The sequence below is a fragment of the Grammomys surdaster genome, unplaced genomic scaffold, assembly GCF_004785775.1.
Source record: "Grammomys surdaster isolate TR1022 unplaced genomic scaffold, NIH_TR_1.0 126121, whole genome shotgun sequence".
NCBI lineage: Eukaryota > Metazoa > Chordata > Mammalia > Rodentia > Muridae > Grammomys > Grammomys surdaster.
In genome coordinates this window covers 1967640-1994195 of record NW_021620929.1, presented here as the reverse complement: position 1 = coordinate 1994195, position 26556 = coordinate 1967640, and the positions used below count along the sequence as shown (strand labels likewise).

The window sequence follows — 26556 nt, the reverse complement described above, 5'->3', positions numbered from 1 at the left end:
GGCTACAGGCTGCGGTCCCTTTCGGAGGCATGCTTCACAGGCAAGAGCAGGGAACTGCTTCCAAGTGCTGCTTCCAGAGCAAGTTGTCTACCTTTTCCTCGGAATATCCCACTTATCAACACTGATGACAAAACACATGGTTTCAGTCGATTACAGGAGGCTTAAATGAATCTTCAGGGGACTGGAGAGATGGCTCAGCGGTTAAAAGCATTGACTGCTCTTCCAGAGATCCTGAGTTCAATTCCCAGGAACCACATGGTGGCTCACAGCCATCTGTAATGGGATCCAATGCCCTCTTCTAACGTGTTTGAAGACAGCAACAGAGTACTCACATACAAAAAATAAAGAAATAAATCTAAAAATAAAGAAGCTTCAGATCATCAGGTGCCACATAGAGACCCCTACTGGTGGAGTGTGATATTGCAACTAAGCCCTACTGTGAATGGTACCAGGAACATCTCTCTCATAGTTGAGGCAACTAGGTTCTAGACGTAGCTGCAGATGCAATCAAAAGATTCCTCACTGGGCAGTGGTGGCGCACGCCTTTAATCACAACACTTCAGAGGCAGAGGCAGGCAGATTTCTGAGTTCAAGGCCAGCCTGCTCTACAGAGTGAGTTCCAGGACAGCCAGGGCTACACAGACAAAGCCTGTTTCAAAAAACCACAACAACAAACAAATGAACACCCTCCCCCCCAAAAAAAGCCAAACAAACCCTAGGCTATGTTACATGACACACAGGGAATGGACAGTAGAAGAATTATTTTTGTCATTAACGCTAAAAAGCACTCTCAAGCCACACAGTTGCCTGCTCTACCAGAGAAACTTTTGAGTTAGGTGTTTTTTCTTTCTGATGACATGTCTTGAATTTTTAAAATGATAAGTAATGCCAAAGTGAGACTTTTCCTTCCACAAGTTCACTAAACTGCCAGGCTTGTTGGAAGAATCTGTAAGTAAGCGAAAATCAAGAAGAAATGCTTTTGTAAGCCATCAGACAACCTTCTCAATTGTGGTGAGGTTTTTTCCCTTTGTGGGATGAGCAGAATTTGGGGCCACATAAGCCAAGTCTGCAGGAGCCAGCTGGATGTGACTGGGCAGTGCTGGGGACAGACAAGCCTTCTCCCATCCAGAGTTTGGCACAGAAAATGTAGAGGTAAGGTCTGTTTTTAATTTAAATCTCTTTAAAATTCGGTCAAGAAAACCGGCTCTAAAATTAAGACAGTGTCCACCAGTCAGATAAATAAGGAGCCTGTGGAAGAGGGTTCTGAGTCTGAGTAAAGGAAGGTGCTGTGTTCCAGCCAGTGGGACTATAAATAAACCTGGCCCCATCAAGGCAGGTGAGTGATGTCAACCACGGTCACCACAAATTAGAGCCTCTGCTCTCTTTTCCAGACAGGTCCCTCATCAAGCCTGTTCCAACTGGACACTCTTATTTTCACCAAGCAGAGCTGTCTCTTCCCTTTCCCCTCTTCTTCCCAGCTCCTTTCAGGGGAGTCTCTGCATAAGCAAAGCCAGAAACTCCATGACCAGCCCAGAGCGGCAGCCGCTCACTAATCTTTGCTAAGAAAAGAAATGTGTCATTATCCTGGCTGAGGACCATTTGCAGCTCTAGCAGAATGCCACGGTGTGGCCAGTGACCACTAAACCCCAAAGGAGAGCCAGATGTAGTCAGAGAGCAAAGTAAAGCAGGCTGGGGCAGAGGAAAGAGGAATGAGGTATGATTTCTGTTCTCACTTTCCACCATGATCAGACTAGAGGACCGTAAAACTGATCCAGGCCTGTTCCCAGGAGGAGAGGTAGATCCCAGGCCTAAAGTGTGGACCTGTTCTTGGTGCTTTCGGGGACATCTACAGGCTTGACTCATAGGAGGGATAATCGAACAGCATCAATCAGATATTACTATCGAAGGGTTTTACATTTACTATTGTAGACCCTCTGACAATCCTATAAAACACATCTCATGCATGTGTGTGTGGTATGTGTGTGGTGTGTGTACATGTAGTGTGGTATGAGTATGTGATGTGGTATGTGTGTGAGGTATGTGTGGTGTGTGCACATGTAGTGTGTGGTGTGTGTCTGGTGTGTATATACGTGTGTGTGTGTGTGTGTGTGTAAGTGCATGTGTGTGTGGTATGTATATGTGTGTGGTGTGTGTGTATATGCATGTGAGTGTGGCATGTGTATATGTGTGGTGTGTGTATGTACGTGTGTGTGTGTGTGTATGTGTGGTATGTATATGTATGTGTGTGTGCACATGTGTGAGCATGCATGTAAATGGAAGCTAGGGTCTATGCTTGTTAGGTAAGTGCTCTACCACTGAGTCACACCTTAGGCCTGAATAGCACACATGAGGAAAGTCATCATACCACACACACACACACACACACACACACACCTCACATACACATGCGCACACACCACACACCACACATGCACACATAACACACCCGCCTGTGCCCCTTCCTACCCATGCATGGTGTCCCTCAAACTTCCTGGAGTTCAAAGAGATTAGAGGCCAGGACCCCAGAAGCTCTGAAACCCAGATTGGCTGTGTGGCCAGAAGGAGCATGGGCAGTAAGAAGAGTTGGACTGGAGACAGTCGTCTTTAGAACACACCTTCTCTTTTCCATGACCACCTCTGCTAAAATAGCATCCTCAACCCAAGACCAGAGAGGCTGGCAGAAGCAAGCTTCCTGTGTGAAAGGAGTCCAGCACGGCTTGAGAGACAGCCATCAAGCTCTGCCTGGGGCAGTAGGCTGAAGGAAGCTTAGAGTCTAGCCATGGCTGAGGCTGTCAAAGGACCAGGCCCAGATCTGCTACTGAGTCCACCTCCCAGCCCCAGTGCATGGTGTCTTCTCAGTCTGGCATTCCTTTCACTCTTTGGAGAGCTCACCCTCAGTCCCCATGTCTCTGAGTCTCTATCTCACCCTCCCCCATCCTCTCACTATCTTCCCAGGAGAAGGCTCTGAGTGTCCACATTGCTTTCTATGAAGTGCCATGGAGACCCAAACCCCTCTGCAGCATGGTTAGGAAGATGCCTGCCTTCATACACCACAGAGGTACTCTTGTCTCATCCACTTCGTAGTGGTTTTGGCAAAGGATGAAATAGGCCCCATCAATCAATCGCCAGCTCATCCATTCATTCTGATGATCATCTCCATATGCAACTACTCATCCATTGCTCATCCATCCCTCTGTCTGTCTGTCTGTCTGACTGACTGACTGACTGTCTATTCACCCACCCATTCAACTACATATCCAATCACCATCCATCTGTCCATCTATCCACTGCACTGCTGCATCTCCTGCATGGAACCTGACCTTGGGCACATCGCAGGAACGAAAGGAAAGAAATGGAATCTATGCTTACCTGATTTCTTCTTCCCAATATGCTCCCTGTGTAGGAGACAGGGGTGAGAAAGAGCCAGTCAATCCTTGCTATGTATTGAGTTGAGATCCCATTAGGACAATGACTGTCTCCAACCCACAGCACCCTCACAGAGTGGAAGAATCCAAGCCCACTCCAGGAACCCAGGCTTCTTCTAAGAGAGACCCTCTATTCAGTTCTGCCTTTATCTTATAAGTGTTCTGGACCCTTGGATCAAGGTTTCTATGCATTTGTGGAGTGGAGACCATTGGAAATATCCCCAGCTATCACACTCTTTGAAAAGCTTGGTGGTCGTGCAAAACAACTTCAGGTTAGAGATGCCTAGTCAGGTTCCGTTGCCTATTACATGGGACCACTGTTACCCACTTACAGTGGCTATGAAGCCACAGGCAGCGAGGCTTTGCAGGGCTGAGGCAATGAACTCTGGCTTAGTTTGCAGTTTGCCGACTCTGGGTCCCTGTGGGTCTAGAAGGACAGCAGGAGGGGGCAAGGGAGGAGTGTCACCTGGGGAAATCTACAGTCAGACTTACTCTTTGGGAGGATTCAGGTCCTCGGGTCTTGTCTCGAAAAACTGCAGCACCTCATCACACTGAGAGATGTAGGGAGGCAGCTGGATCAGGGCCTAAAGCAGAGACAGAGGTGAGTCTGAGGAAGGAGAGGGTGTCAAGAATGCTGTCACCTGAGTTCTTAAACTCAGGCAGGCATCAGGATTGCACAGGGGGATTCCTAACGCATAGACTGGGACCCACCAGAGCTTTAGCGTGCTTATGGTGAGGCCTGAGATCAGGGATTTTTAACATGCCCCTTGGAGAACACACATACACACATGCACGCTCCCAGACGTATGGAGATAATACATTCTGCTGGCATACATTCAAACATTGTATGTACATACACAATCCAGCTCATACAATACATGCTATTTTGGAAAGCGATGTTTCCACTAACAGTGTAAATTCCGTTCATTTCAGCTTTCTCTACCATATTCTGCTGTCTGCAGTCTTTACCACACCACTGGAGAACATCTGGAGTGTGTCTAAGAAGAGTCTGAATTTCCCAAGCTGAGGTTGTAAAGCCCAGCAATTTGGATCCAGAGTGAATGGAAGTCTCCAGGGTGATAGAGGGTTAGCATACCAGCCTCCCATGGGTCAGTTCCTAGCCATCTGACAGAGTGGCTCAGCTGGCTCTCGACAGAGCCCTGCTGCATCTCCCAGCAGGCTGCATGAGGCCAGGTGAGGGAGAGGAGAGCACGGGCACTTGTTCTGTCTGCTGACCTGCCAGCAAGTATGTAACGGGTATCCTCTTTGCCTAGTGCCGTACTGGAAAAGAACAAGGCGTATCGGGCTCATCACACAGGTGGCAACGCACTGAGTGAACACTGCGTTTTGTCAACAAATACTTAGTTAAACCTTCCTCCTCTCTTAGAGCTGGATGGGGAAGATGGAGGTGTGAAAAGCTCTTCCAGAAGAGGACATTGGATATGCTGTGACTGACAGAGCCTGTTCAGGTTCATGTTTCTTACAGACATGGAGGTGGGGTACAAACATGTGTGTGAGGGATTTAGACAGCCCACTGCCCCCACAGAAGTCTACATAGCTCAACGAGACTCTGCACTTCCTAGGCTGTGGTGCCTGGTGCCTCTCTTGCACCTCTGGCCTGGTGTAGCCTGAGAGATAAGATGTGCCATGTATTTGCTATCTAACATCTCCGAAAAACAAGCCTGTGCCCCACTCCTGCATCAAAGCACGGACCACCAGGCTCAGATGCACATTGTAGAGGTGCACAGGGGGCTCCAGGGTGGAACTGTACATACGGCTCGGAGGGGATTTTGACCCTTACATTTCTCCCTCTCCAGTTATTGTGATCAAATACATATTAATATCAAACTGACCATTAACTATCTTCACATGCACGCATAGCTCAGAGGCCTGGGCACCTTCCCACTCTCTACCCAAACCCTGCTCATTCCATCTTGCAGGACACAAACCGTTCACCACTCTCCTCTCTGTCCCTTTGAGTTTCTCCTTTAGGCATGACTGTGTCCAGCTGGTACCTTGCTCACCCATCCAGGGGGTCACCCTTGCTGAAGCATGAGAATGACATTCCTTCATCCATGGACAGGCGGGCTGCTGGATCTACATGTTTAGGGTATAGTGGTGCTGGGAACCCGTCCCAGGGTCTGTGCACATTAGCTTAGTGTCCTGTCGCTGAGTTTCACTTTAGCCCAGGTGAGTTTTTGACTCAAGATCTAAGCTACCTCCACAAGCTTAAAGTGGAAAGATACAGTGTGAGGTAGGCAATGGTTCTGGAAGTCCCTCCATGCTCAGTGTCTACTCTCTACCCATCAGGGTGAGAGATGCCGACATACGGTGTGTTGATAATGTTTTTGAGATCTTATTCCTTCTTATTTTATATTTGCCTGCATGTATTTTCTGTGCGTCATTTATGTGATGTGCCCATGATAGCCAGAAGAGGGCATTGGATACCCTGTGACTGGAATCACAGACAGTTGTGAGCTACCATGAAGGCACTGGGAATCAAACCCAGGACCTCTGGAAGAGCAGCCAGTGCTCTTAACTGCTGAGCCATCTCTCCAGCCCCTTGCTGATCATTTTGATTTGCCATGAAGCATCTCCTACTCTGCAACTGGCACCAGGACTGACCTTTGCCAGGGAGCAGAGCTACATCCTCCTGCCCAGGGATTTTTCCTCTGAAGTCCTGTAGCTTTTGCAGCTAAACCACATTAGGAAATTGCTGACAGGATGCCAGTGGAGCTGTGCCCTGCTGTGTGGTGTACAGACACCTTACATCTACCTAGTCTGTGACAGCAACAGGCTCCTCAGCAGAACTCTCAAGATAGACCAATGCTCTCTCTAGTGAGCCAGGCTTTGCTCTGGGGGGACAGTACACTGTACAAGTCAAGCCTTTACGCCACATTTTGCTCATTTTTTTTCTACCATGAGTTGGAATGCATAAAAGTCCTTGTTGGCACCATACTCTTCCAGAACCATGAGCCAAAAGAAACCTTTCTTCCTTATTAGATATCCAGTCTTGGATGTTCTGTTATGGCAGCAGGAAATGAGCTAGACCAGGCTGTACTCAGATGTCCTGGAGCTGGAGTATAGCTCAGTGATAGAGCACTTGTTTAGTATCCATGAGACCCTGAGGTTAATTCAAAGTGCCAGTGGGTTGTAAGTGGTGCACACCTTTAATCCTAGTATCTGGGAAGCAGAGGCAAGCAGACCTCTGTGAGTTCGAGGCCAGCCTCATCTACATAGTAAGTTCCAGGACAGCCAGAGCTTCATAGTAATACCCTGTCTAAAAACAAACCAAACCAAACCAAACCAAACCAAACCAAACCAAACCAAACCAAACCACCCAAAACACAAGACCAAATCAACCAAATGAAAAAACTCAGTTCATTTCAAATGAGGACTTAAAAGTGTCCTCCATCTCTGTCTTGGATCAATCCCACAGTCTGTAATCACCAGCATAGCAGCTATTAGGAAAGATTGTCTTCCTCTACTGGAGAAGTGAGGTGAACTATATTTTAGAGATAGTCTGATGCTCTGGCCCCTGTGTGAACAGAAGCTGGTGAGACCATGTCTCTCTCACAATGGTGCCATCGGCTGGGCCTCTCCTTAAGGGTTTTATGGCCAGGCTTAGCTGGACTTCTCCCAGAACATGTTGCATCTGTCTTGGGCAGCGCTCATGCCAAGTGCTGCCAGAAAGACAGTTGGTATCTCAACAGCCCCACAGCAAGCAGAGTAGCTGTATAAAGTTGTGTGACAATACACATTCATCTCGGTGGCAGTCCAGGAGTCACGTGTGTCTCATTGTGTCTCGCTATAAACAGAAGTTCTTAGACGTAATGTGGCCAAATAAACACATTTCCTTTGTGGTCAGTACTTTTTTGTGTCTTTAATAGTCCCTCCATACCTAGAGACAGGAAGCTTTTATTTTCTAAAATCTTTATACACTGCCTCTTATAGTGACGACTTTTAAGTTCCTGGAAACGATCCCACTGTGCTGTGAGGCTGAAGTGACTCATCTCTTGTACCTCCTCCCCATACAAAGACCCTTTATCCAGGAATCCAACCTTCCCCAATAATCTGCAAGGTTGCTTCTGTCAGTGTCAACCTGTCCAACATGCATGGGTCTATTTTGGGACTCTCCAATAGCTTTTCTACACAGTACTAATTGGTAACTTTACTCTAGCTCTGGCAGAGAGCCCTTTCTTGCTTTTTACTACACTCCTGGCAGCCAGGTTTGGGTACCAACAGTCCTTGCCTATTTCTACCTGTTGGGGATTACCACTTCCTATTAAAATTAAACTCAGTATGATTGCCTTAAGTCAGTTCACAACATCCTTAACAGACGTCTACATGTTAGGGATAGCTTATGCATCTAGAACTGAAGATCTCCAAAAAGTATAGGTCCTAAGATACTGACCGAGGGAATCTGGGCAACCAAAATATCCAATTATTGGCATTGTTCTTCTGATTCATTGTAAAGCTGGTGTAATCTAAGCAGTTTCCTCCCTGTGGTTAATTCATCATCTCTGTGACATTCCACTCCGTAGGCAGCTGCAGGCAGCTGGCATCTCTTATAGCTCCACATTCTAAAATCTCCTTTTCAGAATAAAATGTCCAGAGGTTGAGGAATCCCTGGACATGAATACAGCTGGACCTGGAGAGAAGTGGGTGTGCTAAGGAGAAAACAGGACAGGATGATGTGGGCAGAGGAATGCACAGGCAGGAATTGTCCAGCAGGGCGAGGTGACCCGAAGGACCTAAAGGTCTTGCCAGCAGGGCCTGGTCAGAGGCATGCTACCTTTGGAATGGCAACTTCGAGCTTTATAGTTTTAAAAATGGCCACAGGAGATGTAGAGCCTTCCTCTGGGAGTTGGAAGGCAGTAGTAAAGTGCTGTCCCTGTCCCCACCCTTCTGAAGGTGATAGGAGGCAGGAATTTGTCTGCCTATGTTAATCTGTTTTCTGTTGCTATACCAAAGTAAACCAAGGCTGGGCCTTTTATGAGATAAAGACTCACAACTGTGTGTCTGGCTAGAACTCATGACTGTATCACAGCACGGTGAAGAAATACAGAAGAGACCAAGAGCACCATACAGTCGTGGTTTTTGTAACAGCAAGCTCTCAAGAAAACTAATTCACTTGAGACCAGCATTAAGCTCAGGTCTTGCCGGTTCTGCAAATTGGACACTGCCACACTGAAGGTCAAGCATCCAACATAAAAACCTCTTGAGAGACGTTCAGAGCATAGCACTGTGGCACAGCACAGAAGGACACTCAGAGTGTAGCAATGTGACATGGTGGAGGCCAATCACCGCAACCTCCTGCTTTTTACTTCTATAGAGGCAGTTAATGGTACACAGGGTGTTGAGTCTGGGCTCGACTTGCAAGCCCTCTGATATGGTTGTTATGAGTAGCAGTGGGACTTCGTTTCCTCATTTCCACAGTGGGAGCATGGAAATCCACCTTACATAGTCACTGGAGGGATTCAAGGAGGTCATGTCTGACCAGGAGCAAAGCAAGAATGATTTTCAGCCCTTCCTAGATGCCTCCTGACCAAGAGGGGCCATTTGTCCCAACACTGCCTCCTTTTGTATAAAAAAATTCAGATGACAGTATAATTTACATGCCATAAACTTACTGCAAGTACCCAGTTCAGTATTTAGTAAATTATAGTGCTCTAGCCTCATCCCACAGTTCAGTTTTAGAACTCTTCCATCTTCCAAACATCCAATTTGCATCCATCTTCCCACCCATAGGCCCACGGCCCAGGAGACGGCTCATCACCTCCCCGTCTGCACATTTCACTGGTCGGTCATCTCCTGCATCTGGTTTCTTTCACTTAGCATCATGTCTCTGTGATTCATCTGGGTTGTAGAACTTACACAAATTTAACCGCTTGATATCATCGAGTTGTAGACGGCCCCTTACATTTGGCTCCTATGACTTCCTGTTGCTAGGAAGGCTTGCATCTGTGCGGACATAAACTTTATCTTATGTACAGACCCAGGGCTGACCGTGTGATGAGCTTCACGGAGTGTGTTGAAGCAGGTTCTTGCTATGTACCCAGGCCGGCCTGGAATTTTGTGATCTTTGTGTCTCAGCCTCCCAGAAACCGCCCCATTATTTACCAGATCCTTGCTAACATCTGGTGCAACTGTCCGTGATTAACACCAATCTTCAGTCCCTTCTGCAAAGACCCCAGTGGTGCACGATTTCTTTATGTGTTTATCTAAACATTTCTTTATGTGTTTATTTTAGAAATTTAGTTATTTTTGAAAAAAAAAAGTGTAATCCTGGCTGGCCTTGAACTCATTTGTAGACCAGGCTGGCCTTGAAATTACAGAGTTCCTCCTGCCTCTACCTCCTGAGTGTTGGAATTAAAGTGTGCACCACCAGGCTCTGTTCACATGTTTATTATAAACCCAGTCTCCTCTTGAGTGAGGATGCTATTGGAGTTTTCCTCCAGTCTTAAAGTCTTTTAATTCTGGAGTTGTATAGGTGGTGGTGGTGGTGGTGGTTCTCCTTCTTCTCCTTCTCCTCCTCTTCCTCCTCTTCCTCCTCCTCCTCTTCCTCCTTCTCCTTCTTCTCCTTCTCCTTCTCCTTCTTCTCCTTCTCCTCCTTCTCCTTCTCCTTCTTCTCTTCCTCCTCCTCCTCTTCCTTCTCCTTCTTCTTGCTTGTTTTTTTATTTTGTTTTGTTTTTTGTTTTTTTAAAGACAGGGTTTCACTATGTACCCCTGGCTGCCCTGAAACTCACTCTGTAGACCAGGCTGGCCTCAAACTCACAGAGATCCACCTGCCTCTGCCTCTGCCTCCTGAGTGCTGGGACTAAAGGTGTGTTCCACCACCTGGTACGAGTTCTTTATGTATTCTCAGAAAGTCCTTTATAATGTTGTTTACAAATATTTTACCCCATCTGTGACCTATCTTTTTAGTTTCCTAGTGGTTTTGTTTGTTGTTGTTGTTTTTTAGCAGAGAGGTTTTTAAGTAGGCTTGCTGAAGCTGAACTTGACCAAATATTTTTAAGGACTGTTACTTTTGGTATCACAGTAAAAACCTCACAGCTTATCCCAGGGTTGTGAAGGTTTTCTCCACATTTTCTTCTGAAAGTTTCCCAGTTCTGGCTATTTTATTTAGGTTTGTGACCCAGTCTGTATATGTATGTACATACATGTTCATGTGTATGTGTACGGATGTGCGCATGTGTGGAGGTGAGACACCTACAACTGGTGTCTTCCTCTATCACTGTTTACCTAATTTTTTTGAGCCGACGTTTTAGTGAACCTAGATATAAGGAAAACTGATAAGCTAGATGGTCACTGAGCCCCTGGGGTTCTCTTCTCTCCTTCTCCCCAGCACAGGGATTACAGATGTCGTCTGTCACGTCTGGCCTTATACATGGGTGCTGGGGATCCAAACTCCGGTTTTCATGTTCCAGAAGAAAACATGCTCCCCACCGAGCCATCTCTGCAGCTCCTGTGACCCCTTTTGAGTTGATTCTCATGCACAGTGTGAAAGAAGGGCTCAAGCCCATTGTATGTTTGCATGTGTACAGATGCTGGGGGTGTATCTGAGGTGAAAGTGGAGCCCAGCTCAGCTGTAACCCCTCAGGGCATATATAGCTAGAGAAGGGTCTTTGCAGAAGTAATTGAAGATTAAACAACATTATCAGGGGTGGGCCTTAATCAACATTAATGGCGTCCTTTTGGATTAGGATACAGATACATAAAGAGAGTGTGTCCTGTGCACTCACAGATAGCTAACTGAAAGCCACAGATAAGGCCTGAGACCCTGCTGATTACATTTTAGCTTTCAGAAGTGACAGAAAACCAAGTCCTGCTGCGGAAATCACCAAGTCTGTGATGATTTGTGGCCTCGATGAACTAGGCAGTAGCCAGCTGTCCAACCTGTTTATTAAAAAAAAAGAAATCTTTCCTCATTGGGCTGTTTTGGCACCTTTAGCCCAGCATGTGGAAATATTTACTCCTGGTTCACAACACTGTCCTCTGATCTGTGCATGGACCCCAGGAGAGTGCCACAGAGTCTGGGTTAATATAGGCAGTAAGGAGCCTTGTGGGGAGTCCAAGAAATGGTAAGCATGATTTATCTTTCAAGGTCCTTTAAATTTGCACGCACACACACACACACACACACACACACACACACACACACACACACACGGTTGATCTTGTCAGCACCACTAAGAAGCCCACTGGATTTCTGTAGGATTCAATCTAGATAGAAAGAAAATTGTTTTCTGTTTTAGAAAAAAATTTTGCAACTCCTAGTCATTTAGAAAGTTTAGTTTGTTTGTTTGTTTGTTTGTTTGAGGTAGAGTTTCACTGTGTATGTAACCCTGACTACCTAGAACTCAGTGTGTAGACCAAGCTCACCTCAAACTCACAGAAGTGTGAATCTGCCCCAGAGTGCTGAAGGCAATTGCTACTTCACCCAGCCCGACTCAGAGCTCTCTGGACTCTTCTTGACCACGCTTTGAGGTTTAGTGCATAAAACCTGCACTTTTGGTTAAGTACATTTTTAAGAGTTTTACATTTTGTTGGAGCTGGTGTGAGCAGAACTCCTCTCTCTCTCTCTCTCTCTCTCTCTCTCTCTCTCTCTCTCTCTCTCTCTCTCTCTGAATTTGTGTCTCTGTCTCTGTGGCACATCCTAGGTACACATGTGTAATGTAATGGATGCAGATAAAAGCCAGCAGTTGGTATTGGTGCCTTTCTATTGTGTTTTAAGACAGTCTCTCACAGAACTCAGAGCTTGCTAGCTGACTGGACTGGCCAGGCATGAGCCACCAAGACCTTCCTATGTCCACTCCTAGACCCTAGAATCACAGGCTCTTAGTGCTCAGCATTTTACATAGGTGCTGGGCCAAACTCAGGCCTTCATGTTTGTGTGGCAAACTGATCTTTACTGATCAGGCCATTTCCCTGGCGCGAGTGGAAGTGTGTTCTTAATTTTTCTTCTGGATATAGAGACAACTGATGAGACAACTAGTGACTACATGTGGCACCTGCATCCTGCGATTTTTCTACACTCACTTAACAGAGACAATAACAGAAATGACGGTATGCTTCCTTCCCAACCAATCCCATCCAACAGCACCCAAAGGCACGCCTCCTTCTGTTGGAACACTCAAGGGGCGAGAGGCCAGCTGCTCCATCAATGACGGGCTGAGTGCTGACCGGAACTTTCATGCCCAGGACAACACTACACAGCCACTGAAAGTGGATTCAGGTTGATTCCATAGTCGTACGCGGTGCGAGAGGATTTGTATGTTTTGTTCTGTTTTGTCTCCTACCCTCGAGTGAACATTTGGCACTCAGAAAGGAAAACAAAACAGAACACCCACGAGGGAAGATGGCGTTGGCGTCTCAGCTTACCTTACAATACTCATCGATTGGTATCAGGCGTTTGACGGCTACGTCCCGGATGTGGCTGCGGCGGAAGAGGATTTTGCCTGCAGGAGACGAGAACACACTCAGCACAAGAAGGGCTAATGGCTCACCCACCAGCACCTGCAGTATCTGTCTGAGGGTGGACCTGAGCGGTATCAAAGTTCCTGGCTGCCCTCAGTATTTCCAGGCTGTACCTGGGTACATGGGTAGCCACACCCAAGCTAAACTCCTCAAAGCCCCACTGCTCTAGGGCAATGGTTGGGGAGAACGAGCATTAAGAGTCTTTTTTTAAAGTTTTATGAGGATTGTTCATGCTAAGCACATGCTCTGTGATGGAATTACACTCCAGCCAGCCCAGGAGTAGGTTAAGCATAGTAGCTAGCACAGCCACTATCTATACTGATGGGGTGTACTGTGTAACTATGATATGTGTAACTAATGCGAATGATCAGGACTCACTTCCAGCATTTCTCATTCCTGTTGGAAATATGCACAAGCCTCTTGTGATGGTTTGTATATGCTCAGCCCAGGGAGTGGCACGATTAGAAGGTGTGGCTATGTTGGATTAGGTGTAGCCTTGTTGAAATAGATTTGTCGCTATGGGTATGAGCTATAAGACCCTCATCCTAGCTGCTTGGAAGTCAGTCTTCCACTAGCAGCCTTCAGGTGAAGATGTAGAACTCTCAGCTCCTCCTGCACCGTGCCTGCCTGGACGCTGCCATGTTCCCACCTTGATGATAATGGACTGAGTCTCTGAACCTGTAAGCCAGCCTCAATTAAATGTTTTCTTTATAAGAGTTGCCTTGGTCATGGTGTCTGTTCACAGCAGCAAAACCCTAACTAAGACACCTCTCTACCAGCTATTCTGAAATGTCCAGTTAGTAGCGGCCAGGCACAGTGCCACACTGTGCTGTAGGATCGGCAGCCATCCCCTTGCCTGCTGCTAGCCACCCCCTCCTCTTGCAACACTTTCCACCAGGCTCCGGTGACCATGCTTCTACTTGTTCCTTCCATGAGGTTCCTTTTCTAGCTTCTATGTGAACTCATGTGGAAGAGCCCTGCAGGGAGAGCACCTCCAAGCTCAGCCTGTGTAGCCCAAGACCCACAGGCTCGTGGGCATCTCAGAGCAGAGACACAATCTCCCTCCCTCCCCTCGTTCATGTCTCTGCTCCTGTCTAAGGGTCTGCTAAAGTTTTGTGCTGTTTGTCTAATGATTCTGGGCCTTTCTGATCTACCCCGTGCTTGCTAAAAACAAAGATCTAGTAGATGGTGCATCAAAAGGGTTTGAAGAGCGTTGTCTTCTGAGAGACAGAAGTCAGGTCATTTTTTATTTCTCTAAGTTTTCCCATATTTTCTGCTTTCAGAAACATAAAAATATCCTCCCAGAGAAAAGGGGGACAGTGTTGAGAGTCTGTTTTCCTCAATGGGTCGTCTCCATGGGAACCTGGAAGGGTGGGGGGCAGTAGGCTCTGCTGAGAGTCTGGGTGGGGCATCCTTCCCAGGCCAGGATTGTCCCCAACCCTGCAAGGCACTGAGCCTCTCCAATTCAAATCTTCATCAAGTTGGTGGCCTTCCCAGGCCCAGCCACCGTGACAATCAAATGACCACACATCCCATTTTCCCAGGCCTCTGCAGGTAAGGCTGTTCACAATCTACACTCCTCTCGAGTGCCACACAGTCTGTGAGCCTTCATGACTAAGAAGGAATGTGAGCCTACGAGCAGCCCTGGGCAGCAAATGCTTTCTGCCATTCATCTGTTTCTCAAAGTGGGAGAGGACTCCCCCACCCCCAACACCAGAACTAATGTGCTCCCATTTGCTGGCAGTTCCCTTCTGTACATCAGGGAGGAGAACAGCACACAGGCTTCTTACTGTAAAGGTAATAAGTGGGCTCAAAGTATTTGCAACTAGCATGGGGCTATTGCCAACCTACACTGCAAGGAACAGACTTGTCACAAAGCCATCACACAACCAGAGTCTGTTTTGGTTAATTTACTACTACTACTGTTGTTGTTGTTGCTGTTGTCATTGTTGTTGTTTGGTCAAACTGATACAAGCTAGAGTTATCTAAAAGGAAACCTCACATAAGAAAATGTCTCCATAAGACAGACCTGTAAACAAACCTATAGAGTATTGTCTTGGTTAACGGTTAATTTGGAAGGGTCCAATCAACTGTGGGTGGTGTCACCCCACCCCCCCAGGTAGGGCTGGATGAGCCAGGAGCAAGCCAGTGAGCAGCATCCCCCTGGCTCTGCATCAGTTCCTGCCTCACGTCTATCAGTAGTAGACTGTGACATGGACATATGAGACAAACGAGACCTTTGTTCTCCCACATGTGTTTGGTTGTGGCGTTTCATCAAAGCAATAGAAAGCAAAGGGAGCCAGAGACCAACACCAGGGCTTCACCCAGAAGGAGCTCAGTGGGTGGAAACTCCTCCCTGGGTTTGGAGGGACCTTGGGGACACTGAGGCAGGAGAAAAGCTCACTAGGTGGTTACATCCAATCCCTCCTACACATCGTGCCTAAGAGCCAATCACCTCTGGAGCCTGTGAATGGAGACTAGGGCTTTGTTTTGTTGTCTTTGAGGTCTCCTTTACAACACACTCAGAGCCTGGCCCATGGTAGCCCTTAGGAAGGAGTAATTACTGTGTGCCCTCAAAGCGTGAGCACGCGTGTAACACTCTAGTTAAGAACATGCTAATCCTTCCTCCCTTATGCAGCTCTCTGAGGCCAGTCAACCGAGTCCCAGCCAGGTTGCACTCAGGCCAGGCTCCAGACAGCCCGGCCAACACTCACAGTGGTTCCATCTTGTTGGCGGTGCCTCTCTGGTGAAGTGTGGGGATGCCATGTTGGGGTGCTGAGGAAAGAAGGACGGTGGGGCTACCTCCATACTGGAGTGGAAAGGGTGTTCAGAAGAGAGAACAGCTTTGGTGGGAATGGGCGGCTTTTGTTTTCCACAGTGGAAGAAGGCCAAACTGTAATTCTTAGTTTTCAGGTCACATCCTCTGCCAAGTTGGCCTCCCCAGCCCTTGCTGAGATGGAAAGTCCACACAGGCTGGCCCCCTCCCCCGCCTTTTGCTAACATGAAACTTGCCTTTGTCTTGCTGACAAGGCAGTTTGGCTGAGAATTGACCTCAGGAGAGGAGACCCACTTCCTGCCCACAGCATTGGCCTGGGGAATAGCTGAGAGGTGGGCTCACAAGGGATGAGCCAGAGGTCCTGGGGCCTCTGGGGATCCTAAGCCGGAAGTGGCCACAGGGACAAAGGGGCTAGGTCTTGTAAGCAGCATTTTCATGAATTTTTGCTGGAAAAGTATTACGTAACCACAAAGGCTTTTAAGAGCTGGGGGAGAGGGTCGGGCTCAAGTTCTCTGCCTTGGGAAGTTTTCCAGAGCTGACTTTCTTTCATCCAGAAGAAAGCTACGTCTTACTGCTCCCTCTCTCTTTCTTGAAGAAAGCCTGTTTTTTAGGACCTGGCTGAACTTGAACATTCTGCTCATTCCAGAATGACTCCAAAATACAAAACTGAGAACCCCCAAAGGAAGGCCCCCCAACTCTCTTACTGCCTTTGCTGAGATCCTATTCTGTGCCAGGAATTGAACTTTGGGAAGCAGAGTCACTGTCTTATTTAACAGATGTGGAAATAGAGGGGCGGGGGAGGCTGGGGGTGGTGATTAAAATCACGGGGCTGGAAAGGTTTGACTCCAAAGTGTGTGCTTTGCAGCCCTGAGTTTTGGCTGTTGTAGCTGGCACACGGGATTCTCTCCACTGGGGGAAAAATTCCAGTGTGGTTGATGTTTTCCCAGTGGAGCAAACGTTAGTTTTTGTTTTGTTTTGCTTTTTTGCAAAGGATTCTCTCAGCAGAGGGGGCCTAGCAAACACCAGGCCTAGCAAACCTGGAGACTCAACCCAGCCAGGCTGATAGTGCCTAAGAATCTACTGAGTGGGCACTGCTGTGATAGAGACCTGTTGCAGGATATTTGATCACACTGTGAAAACTGAGATTGTATTATTTACTGGAGGAAAAAAAAAAACCTGTTTCTAGTTATGGTGTAGCTCAGCCTTTGGGATGGCACACTTTAAATCTCAAACAGTGAAGGAAAAGTTATTTTGTAGAAGGAAGTACCCATGTTTGAAAGTGTTGCCTAATTCAGTGTCAGGCAAAGTGACTAATCAGAAAGATTTGACTGAATAGGATATGTCTAACTCTCACAGCAAGAGAGAAGAAAGGGAAGCTACTGGGACAGTTGTACAGAGACAGGCTGCAGAGAGAAAACAAGCTAGATACAGGTAAAGACAGAATGAAGAACCAAAAGATTAGAATGTGTTGCCAAAATTAGTCTGGGGCCAAGCAGAGCAATTCAGAACCCAAGAGAAGCCAGATTGAATCAGCATGGAGAGGAGTTTTGAGCCAGAGCAGCAAGGTTGAACCAGCCAGCCAGAGCTCAGAAAGAACTAGAAAAGGTAAGAGGTTGAACATATTTTAGGCGTAGATTAGATTGTATGAAGACTAGAAGCTTCCAGAACTAGGCTTAGGTTAGCAGACTGAGGTAGTAAGCTCAGTGATGACAATTACGTCAGGTGAATAAAAGATACATTTACAGGGATCCAAGAAAGGAGGAAGATGGTGAGCTCTCCAAACCACGGATACCTGGGGTCAGTGTGCCCATCTTACATGTGTAACATCAAGTGAGGGATGACCTCAGTGACCTGCCAGACATTTACAGTCTTCACTGGCACCATCTTTACAGGACCATTCTCATCTCCAATTTGCAAGAAAGAAAATCAAACACGTGCTACTAAGTCATTTGCCGAGGTTGGGTGTGTGTGTGCCCGAGGTGACAGAGTTAGAAGTGACTCCAGGCACGAAGGTTGGAGCCAGCATCTCTGTTTGCATCCCAGATCTGCCATCTACGCATGTGTTTGTACTTCCTCTGGACCTTAGTTCCTCCTGTGTGACAGGGGTGTGGAGCTGACTACCTGGAGGGCTGGGAATGGGCTGGGATATAATGTAAATCGCTTAGCAGTGCTGGCACCCGTGACAGCTGTAAGTAGCAGTTGCTGGAACATGGAGCAGGTTCTATTCTGCATAATTCCTCCTTTTCATCTAAAGTCTTGACATTACTCTTTGGTAGGGCTGGGGCCTCGGGGGAGCTGGGTGTGTACACAAGTACTAGCCAGGACTGTAGTACACCCTTTGCAGCAGCTGGTATAACAGCTGGCACTCGAGGTGCTTGGTACCATGATCCTAACATGTCCTGCCGTAATCCGCAGAGCCTGTGGATGTGATGGGCTAGTCCATGCCTTACATTATCCTGGATCAGCATGCAAACCACAGGAACCATTCTATGCAGACAGTATTCTCTGACAGGGAGGTTAGAAGGATCTGAAGTGTCAGAAAATTTCTATGCCTCCATCAGACTGGCCTGTGGGAGGAAGTGTGTGTGTGTGTGTGTGTGTGTGTGTGTATGATGTTATTAATTACTAATTGTTGTGGTAGGGCTCAGCCCACTGTGGGTGGTGCCACCTCTAGGCAGGAGGTCCTGGACTATATAAGAAAGCAAGCCGAGCAAGCCATGGTGGGTGAGCCAGCGTCCTTCTTGGTCTCAGCTTCAGTTCTCGCTTTACCTTTCCCTATGATAGTCAGTGATGGAGACATGGAACACGAAATAAACCCCTTCCTCTACAAGTCATTTTTTGGTAGTGGTGTTAATCATAGCAACAGAAGCAAACTAGGAGAGAAACAACACCCCTCCCCCAACAGTGATGTGGAGATGAGCTCATGTGCTCTTCCAGGGACCAGGAGCTGTTCTTCAGGTGACCAGGCTTGCCCTGTCCAAGAGTGTACACCTTACCCACCTGGCAGAAATGGAATGATCCTCTGCTTGGGGTCCTTCTGCCCTCCTTCCATGGGAAACTTGTCCAACATCTGCATCTAAAAGGGGGAGGGAATAAAAGCAAAACCTTTTACAAAATACACATTCTCTGACATCTTAAGTTTGTGATTTGATGTGTTAGAAGTTCACTTTGCCAGCTTCTCAGAAACTAGGGATCCGAATCTGAGACCTATGTGAAAACAACTGTTTATATCCACAGCTCCCAAACTGTGAAAGCTCAAAGTTGCAAGAGACCACTCTTAGTTGTTTTCTTTTTTAAGATTTATTTTAAATTATGTATCCACGTGTATGCATAACTCTCTGACTGAGGGAGGAGTGGCAACTGGTGCTTCTGCCCTGGTTTTGCAAGAAACTCTAAAAAATTGGCTTTTAAAAACGAAAGAGGGGGAGTTATACCCTCCAAGGTCACCGAAAGCACACCTTGCTTTTGTCTTATTTGTTTTAAATTTTTTGCAAACTGATGCTAAAGGTCAGTCTGCAGCAGATCGCCACTGGCATCCAGTCACTTCCAGCTCATTTGCCAGAGTTAAATGGAGAGACCCCCTAACTAATACATGGAATGGTCCTGACCCTGTTTTAATATGGGGCCGAGGTTCTGTATGTGCTTTTTCACAAAAAGAAAATGGAGCTTGACGGTTTCCTGAAAGATTGGTCTGTCAAGTGGATACAGATCTTGAGCCTAATTGATTATGATTCTAAAGAGGAAGGTGGCTCAGAATCCCGATCAGCCAGCTGAGTTAACCTGGACTGTAGTCTCCACTCTTACTGGAGAGTGTTTTTTATCAATACTCAAAGTCACCTGGTGGCCAGACTTTGTGCTTGATCCTTGTCAATTAGCAGCGGGATTAGACACCTGGAACATTCCCGCTTATAACTTTAATTTCTACACTGTTCGGCCCATCAATTATAATCTTGTTGCTTTTAACTTTTGGACCTTGTCTTTTGAACAGATTGGTTGCCTTCGCGCAAGATTGCTTTCATCAAGCTCAGCTATTCACCATGGCAGTTATCCATCACTATTAAGAAATGCATTGAGTGCATGCTCATAGATTCTTTGGTCTCAATTCATATGTGGCTTTGGTCTGTATGGGAAAGACTGTGCCATAGAAGGCTGGTAGTCAAAGATGGATAAGAGTGTTCTTGAGCTCCTATAGACCTAAGACAGAGGCATACGTCAATGTTATATGTGTTCTCCCTACTGGGTAATAAGGAGCAATATAGACACTGACCTAAGACAGGCATGATCGCCTGGCCACTCTACCCTAGACAGGATGATGGAAAACAAGTAAATCTTGTGCCCTCCGTCCAGTTATAGGTACTGCTCATCTTTAAAAAACTGAAAAGGAGGAATTGTACCCTCCCCCAGCCTTGAGCAGACCAGAAAGACCTTGTTTACCACAATAGACCTTGCTACAATAGGACCTAGGTGGAGTTATCCACCCTGGCTGGAGGTGAGTCTTCCTACAGGAACTAAGAAGAATAGACTGGGCACTGAGCTTGTCTTTCAACATAATCCAGCTGAAACAAAGGATGGAGTTAGTTCCCTGTATATACAAGTGATGAATACTAAACTTTGAGTCTTGACCAGAAAGCTTTGTCTCGGCTCCATGTTTTTCACACCCCTCTGTCTCTTTTTCATTTCTAGCCCTCCTTTCAGGTGATCTCAGTTTGTCCATGGCTGCTGGATGGCTACATCTGTTCGACATGCATGCTGGTGCCCTCAGAGGCCAGAAATGTCAGGGCTCCTGGAACTGGATTTACAGGCTGTTGCAACTCGCTGGATGATAGTTATAGAAACCAAACACGGTTCTTCTGCAAGCAAGAGCTGTATGTGCTCTTACTTGGAGCTGTCTCTCCAGGCCACCATTCTTGGTTCCCTAGAATTTAAACCATGGGACTTGAAATGTAAACAATAGCCTAAGGACTTCTGTATCACAGACAGCAGGTTGCTCTGTGTTCTGGAAAGTGACAGGTGCGTTAAAATGCCTTTCACTTTTAAGCCTATCCTTAAATCACACTATTCCTGACCCACTGTGAAACCACAAACCTGCTCAGCAGGGCCCAGTGTCTGGTCCTATGCTATGTGCATGAGCCAGCCATGAAGACATGCAGTCTCCAAAAGACCCTGGCAAATAGTCTGGTGATTGCGAAGCAATGTATCAGATACCACGAAGCAGGCAGGGGTTGAGGATGGAGCTGGGGGCAGACCATAACCAGCCTGTGTCTCTGACAGCTTAAGAAAGCAAAGCTGAGCATGGTGACGCACATCTTTAATCCCAGGGACGGGGGATCTAGCTCAAGGCCAGGCTGGTCTACGTAATGAGTTCCAGGCCAGCCAGGGATATAGAGTGAGACCTTGTAAAAAAATATTAATTTTAGAAAAAGAAAGAAACTAATGTGAAATCAATGGCTTGGTGTTCAAAAATCACAAGAATCTGCCACTCAATTCTTGTGTGTTCTGATGCAACTTTAAGGGTTTTTCCTTTCAGTCCCCATAATAACAGCATTGCAGTATAGTTAAAACTGGGCTGGGCTCAGGACGCCTTCCTGTCTGTTCTGGCTTCCTGGCTACATGTGAATTAGGATGAGTCAGGATTTGTTGCTATAACAAGCTCTAAGCTCCAGCGCTCCAGCAATACCAAAGCTGTTTGCAGATTATGACCCATGTTTCTGAAGTCAGGTTTGAATTGTACTTTCCCAAAAATGAATGCTCATAGTGGGGGAGTCAGGGAACTGCAAGTGGTATCCAAGAGTGCTCTGGACTCTCCAAGACATTTTATGTTGAACCTAAAACTACCGAAAACACAAAAGTTTAATGAAGAGCCAATGAATTCAACAGAGAGAACCTCTCCCCATTCCAGGAGATCACTTCAAAGGACAGTTAAAATCTCTAATGAATAGATGTCACATTACTAATATAAAACAATAACAACGACAATAATAATGGTGACAGTGTTCAGCAGTTGACAGTTAACAGTCTTCTCATTCAGTTTCATCTGATCTTTACAGTAACTCTGTGAAACAGACAGAGAGGGCAATCAACTTGCCTTAAGCCACACAGCAGAGCAGGGCCATGACCAGTCGCAATACCTTTGTCTACTCACATTCTCCTAATATCGCTTTTTAGCTGGATTCAGGGTTACATGGATTTGGAAAACCAGTTTGAGACAAAGCAGGCTTAATATTCTGTGCACATAGGAACAGCACATTCCATTCTCAAAAGCAATTCATCAGTCTTAGCTGCAGAGGCTCTAAAATGTATCGGTTTGCTTAGCGCTATCTCCTTTTGCCTTCTTAATATTAAGACAAAGTTGAAACACATGCTCCAAGGGGAAGCATGTTGTAAAGAATGCACAGTGACAAGGCTACTTCTGTTCCCTTGGTGCTTTCTGAGACCCTCTCTGGATGTCCACACTGGTTAGCAAGTATCCACACTGGCTACTGAGTATCCACATGGGCTAAGGAGTGTCCATACAGGCTAGTTAGTGTCCACACTGGCTAATGTGTATCCACACAGCTAATGGTGTGTCCATATTGGCTAATGAATGTTTCCATTGCCTAACAAATGTCCACACTGGTTTATACACCACTTGTCTAACCTCAGATAAGTCCCCTTGGAGCAGATGGCTCCACCAGCAGCATCCGGCCTGCATGGCCATCTAAGAAATGAGGGACATTCTGTTGAGGACTGTGAGTGACACGACTTTGAAACTGATTTGGGAGTAACTTAGTAGCACAGGAGGCTGTGGGTTTTTTTTGTGTTTGTTTTGCTTTGTTATGAACTGTGTTACACATACACAGTATACATCTTCCAACCATACCTGGGTACGCAGTTCCATGGCCTAGTTGCGCACCCACTATGCACACAGACATTTCCTCCACCGTCTTCAGAGCTTTGCATCAGCCAGAGCACTGAATGGCTCTTCATCCACCCTCCCTGGTGGATGTACCTTCTGCTTCATTTGGTCACTCTGGGTACCTTGTGCAGGCAGAGTGAAACATCTGTCCATTTCTCTCTGGTCTTTTCCTGCTCAGAGCACAGTGTTCAGGTCAATCATATTACAGCCAGTATCAGAGCTGTTTTGTTTTGTTTTTGCTTTTGTGAGATAGGGTGTCTCTGGGTAGCTCTGGTGATAGCTGTGACCCACCTCCAGGGGGACACACCGAACCTGGGGGGTTCAGAGTATGAAGGCTGCAGAACACAGTGTGAGGTGGACTCATGTCTGAGATTTATTTGTCAAGGACTCAGGTGGTGCTCAAGCTGTAGGGCGGAAATGCGGCCATGAACCCAGGAACTGGACACCGAGGGCAAGTTCATCTTTTTGGACAAACCTGGGTCCTAGGGAGGTAGTAGTCGGATTCCTGCTGTTTGGGGCACATGACTACCTCTCTAAACTTGAGTGTTTCCACTTGTGAAATGCCTGTGATACTGGCCTCATGCTGGTAGAGGAGGATTTAATGAGGTGGGATTTAAGAAAGGTACCTCAAAGTTCTAGCAAAGAGTAGTTGATATTAATATGTTGTTCCGCTGGATGCTGCTGTGAGCATTGTGGACACCCCAGTCACTCATTTCCGGGGCCTTGATTGGTTGTCCACTCCCTCCATGACATTCTGATCAACTGTACAGCACTAGCTCAGGCTAACGTAGACAGTGAAGCTCAGGGAGGCTGAGTGATCTGTCTAAGGGTTGGGACTTCATACCAGATGTTCCTACTCCAAGCTCTGGGGTCTTTTCTGTCCCCTCCAGCCTGGTGTGCACAAGACACACGATGATGTTAAGTCATAGTGGCAGAGATGACCAACTTTTCTAAGATGTCAGGAATATGGGGACATTTTTGCTGGCTGGTGACAGTGTCCTTCCCCAGGAGGCAGCCTGGGCCATGCTGCTCCTACTCTGAGCATCTTCTCTTTACACTGTTTCCTTTGCTTAAATTTCCCATCTTAGCAGAGGAGATACCCACAGTTCTGGCTTTCTTGATGTCCCCTAGAAGATGCAGAAGTTGGTGTCCAGGTATATTAGCTGGATGTTGATTCTGTTTTTGTCTCTGTGTGCTTTGAACACCTCATCCTATGGTCTAAGATAAGATTAAGCCACTGTGGTGGTTTGAATATGCTTGGCCCATAGGGAGTGCTACCGTTCAGAGGTGTGGCCTTATTGGACTGTGTCCCTGTAGGGGTGGGCTTTGAAGCTCTGCCCAGTGCAGAAGGGCCTGTCTTTTCCTGTTTGCCTTCAGGACAAGATGTAGAACTCTTAGTTTCTCCTGCATCATGCCTGCCTAGGTGCTGTCATGCTCCTGCCTTGATGATAATGGACTGAACCTCTGAACCTGTAAGCCAGCCCCAATTAAATGTTGCCCCTTATAAGAGTTACCTTGGTCATGGTGTCTGTTCACAGCAGTAAAACCCTAACTAAGACAGCCATAGAGGAAATTCTTTTTTTCTCCAAAGTAATGGTGCTGATGTGCTAGACACAGGCTGGAGTAGCAGCTGCTGCCATGTACCTCACCATGGGGCCCAGACATGAAGAAGGGCAAGTCTTTGACTTGGCAGCCCTGGGTCCAGCTGCATCCAGAGCCAAAGTCCTTGGTCTTCTCAGCTCTATTCAGCTGATGAACACGATCAGGGAAAATTCAACCTAGCTAGTTTTCTGTCTGCATTATGTCAATCTGACAGAAACTAGATCTTGAGCCAGAAAGGAGAACTAAACTGAATCCCATCTGTCAGATCCCAAAGTCTGGAACCTTGGGAAATTGGTACCACGTTCTCCTTGATTCTAAGCAGCCTGGGCCTGTCAGTCATTCTACCAGCCAGCACCCAGTCCTGTTCAGCAGCCCAGGGCTGTTCTTACAGTTTCCACTAAGAAAGAAAGTAAGAAAGGAAGAGAGAAAGAAAAAGAAAGAAAGAAAGAAAGAAAGAAAGAAAGAAAGAAAGAAAGAAGGAAAGAAAGAAGGAAGGAAGGAAGGAAGGAAGGAAAGAAAGAGCTATACCTCACATACCACAAAATTCACTCGTTAAAAATGCAGCACTCAGCAGTTTTCTGTGTATTTACACAGTCAGCAACCATGACCACTTACCTAGTTCTAGAACCTTTTCATTACTCCCAAAAGAAACCCAACACCTACAACCATCATCTGTCCATTGTCCACTTCCTAAGCCCTATGGGATTGCTCCTTCTGAACACAAGCACCATTTTAACTTGTAGCTGGTAGCAAAAGCAGCACCAGAGAGCAGAGTGGCTAAACGCATGGACTCTGGTATCTCACAGCCTCCAATCTGAGTACTGTCAGACTAGCTGTGTGACTTGGGCAAATGAGTGAACTTCTCTGAGCCTAGGCTCTTTCACCTGTGTAATCAGATAAACTGCTTGTGATGATTAAATGAATGGACTGTGCCCATGAGTAGAGCCTCAGAGATGCTGGTTGTTTTTACTGACATTATCCCATATCACCAATGAGAACGCTCAGACACGGAAGACTAAAGGAATGGGCCCAAGGCCATACAGCAGAGTGTGGCTGGGCTCAGGTCTGAGCCCTCTGCTTTTTCTGTTACACTACACCAGCTCAGCTGCTCCTCCTCCAGATCTGAGCCCTCCCCTCACACTCGGAGTTACGTCACTTCTAAAAAAGTAAAATAAAATAAAATAAAACAATCAAGGCCATGTGCCAAATGGGTCATGGAAATCATGAAATGATCTAATGTGAAGTGTCATGGTCCCCCATGGGCTGGTCTTCTTGCCTAGTCCTTGGGGACCATTGAGTTGTGTAGCTCAGCCTCTCCCATCCTTCTGGGGTTGATATGGGGGTGAGAAGGCTACTTCTAGCTTGAGCCAGACCTCTGGAATTACATGGCTTTCCCACTCTGCCACCACGCCATCTGGGACTCCTTAGAACTGGATGAATCAGGGCCTCTGAACAGCTTCATCATGCCAAGGGTGGCCACCGGAGGCAGACCATTCTGTTCTAGTAAAGCCCCGGTCATTGCTACACGGAGCTTGGAAGAAAACTTGACTTAAGTTGTGGTAGAAGCAAGGTCAGTAAGAACATGGCGTAATAAGCACAGGATTTGGGCTGGAAAGACTTGTGACTGGACCTTGCAAAGCAGGTCACCATGGGTGTCACATCCGTGGAGAGCAATAGCTCACTCTTAACACACTGGGTCAGGTCCGTCTCATTTCGCAGTCATAACAAGTCCCCAGGTTGGGACGCACAAAGGAAATGGAAGCTCAGAAATGTAGAGAGGAAACACCAGGTGAGGCCTGAAAAGAGAAGGCTGAACCTTGAACTTGAGTTTGCCTTTATCCTCAGGCCAGGCTGGAATAAAAACTTCAAGGAACAATCTAGCTGCATTGCTTAAACCCCAGCAATTAGACACATTCACAGGGCTCCCTCCCACCCTCATTCGAATCTCCTCCTCCAGCTGGCATTCTCTGAGCTTGTATCACCTGCTCTCCACCACAGCTGACAGGCTGCTGTGGTGTCTGACCCAGGATCCTGGACATCACCAGACTCTTTCCCCCGGAGTCTGACACCCAGGGACTTCAGGTTGCTGACAGCAGAGAAAGACAGTTGACAAAAGTTGCTGACCTGATGATGCTTAGGCATTGGCCGATGGGCAGCCGAAGAGGCTGTTCTAAATGCATCAGTGAGAAAATAAGGCAGCTTGGTCAGAGGCCACAAGACAGATGGGCAGGAGCTGCCAGTGGATACGGGGTCCTTTCAAGGCCACAGCAGTGTTTGTTCTCGGCTCTAGACAACACTCTGCTCTGCCTGTGAACCCACCCCACTCCTCTCTTCATGTGGCAACTAGTCAAGTGGGCTCTGCTCTGCAGACGTGAATA

At 46.9% G+C, this 26556-nt stretch overlaps 1 protein-coding gene across 1 annotated transcript in view; it reads right to left on the bottom strand.

Moving 5' to 3' along the window:
* Sh3pxd2b (SH3 and PX domains 2B) overlaps nucleotides 1-26556 on the bottom strand; it is a 78999-nt gene that overhangs the window by 22934 nt on the left and 29509 nt on the right. The window contains exons 3-6 of the mRNA XM_028756508.1: nucleotides 18682-18757; nucleotides 12810-12886; nucleotides 3918-4009; nucleotides 3370-3395 (exon numbers count right to left, since the gene is read on the bottom strand). Coding sequence (XP_028612341.1) covers nucleotides 3370-3395; nucleotides 3918-4009; nucleotides 12810-12886; nucleotides 18682-18757 — 271 coding nt within the window. The remainder of the gene's footprint in view (nucleotides 1-3369; nucleotides 3396-3917; nucleotides 4010-12809; nucleotides 12887-18681; nucleotides 18758-26556) is intronic.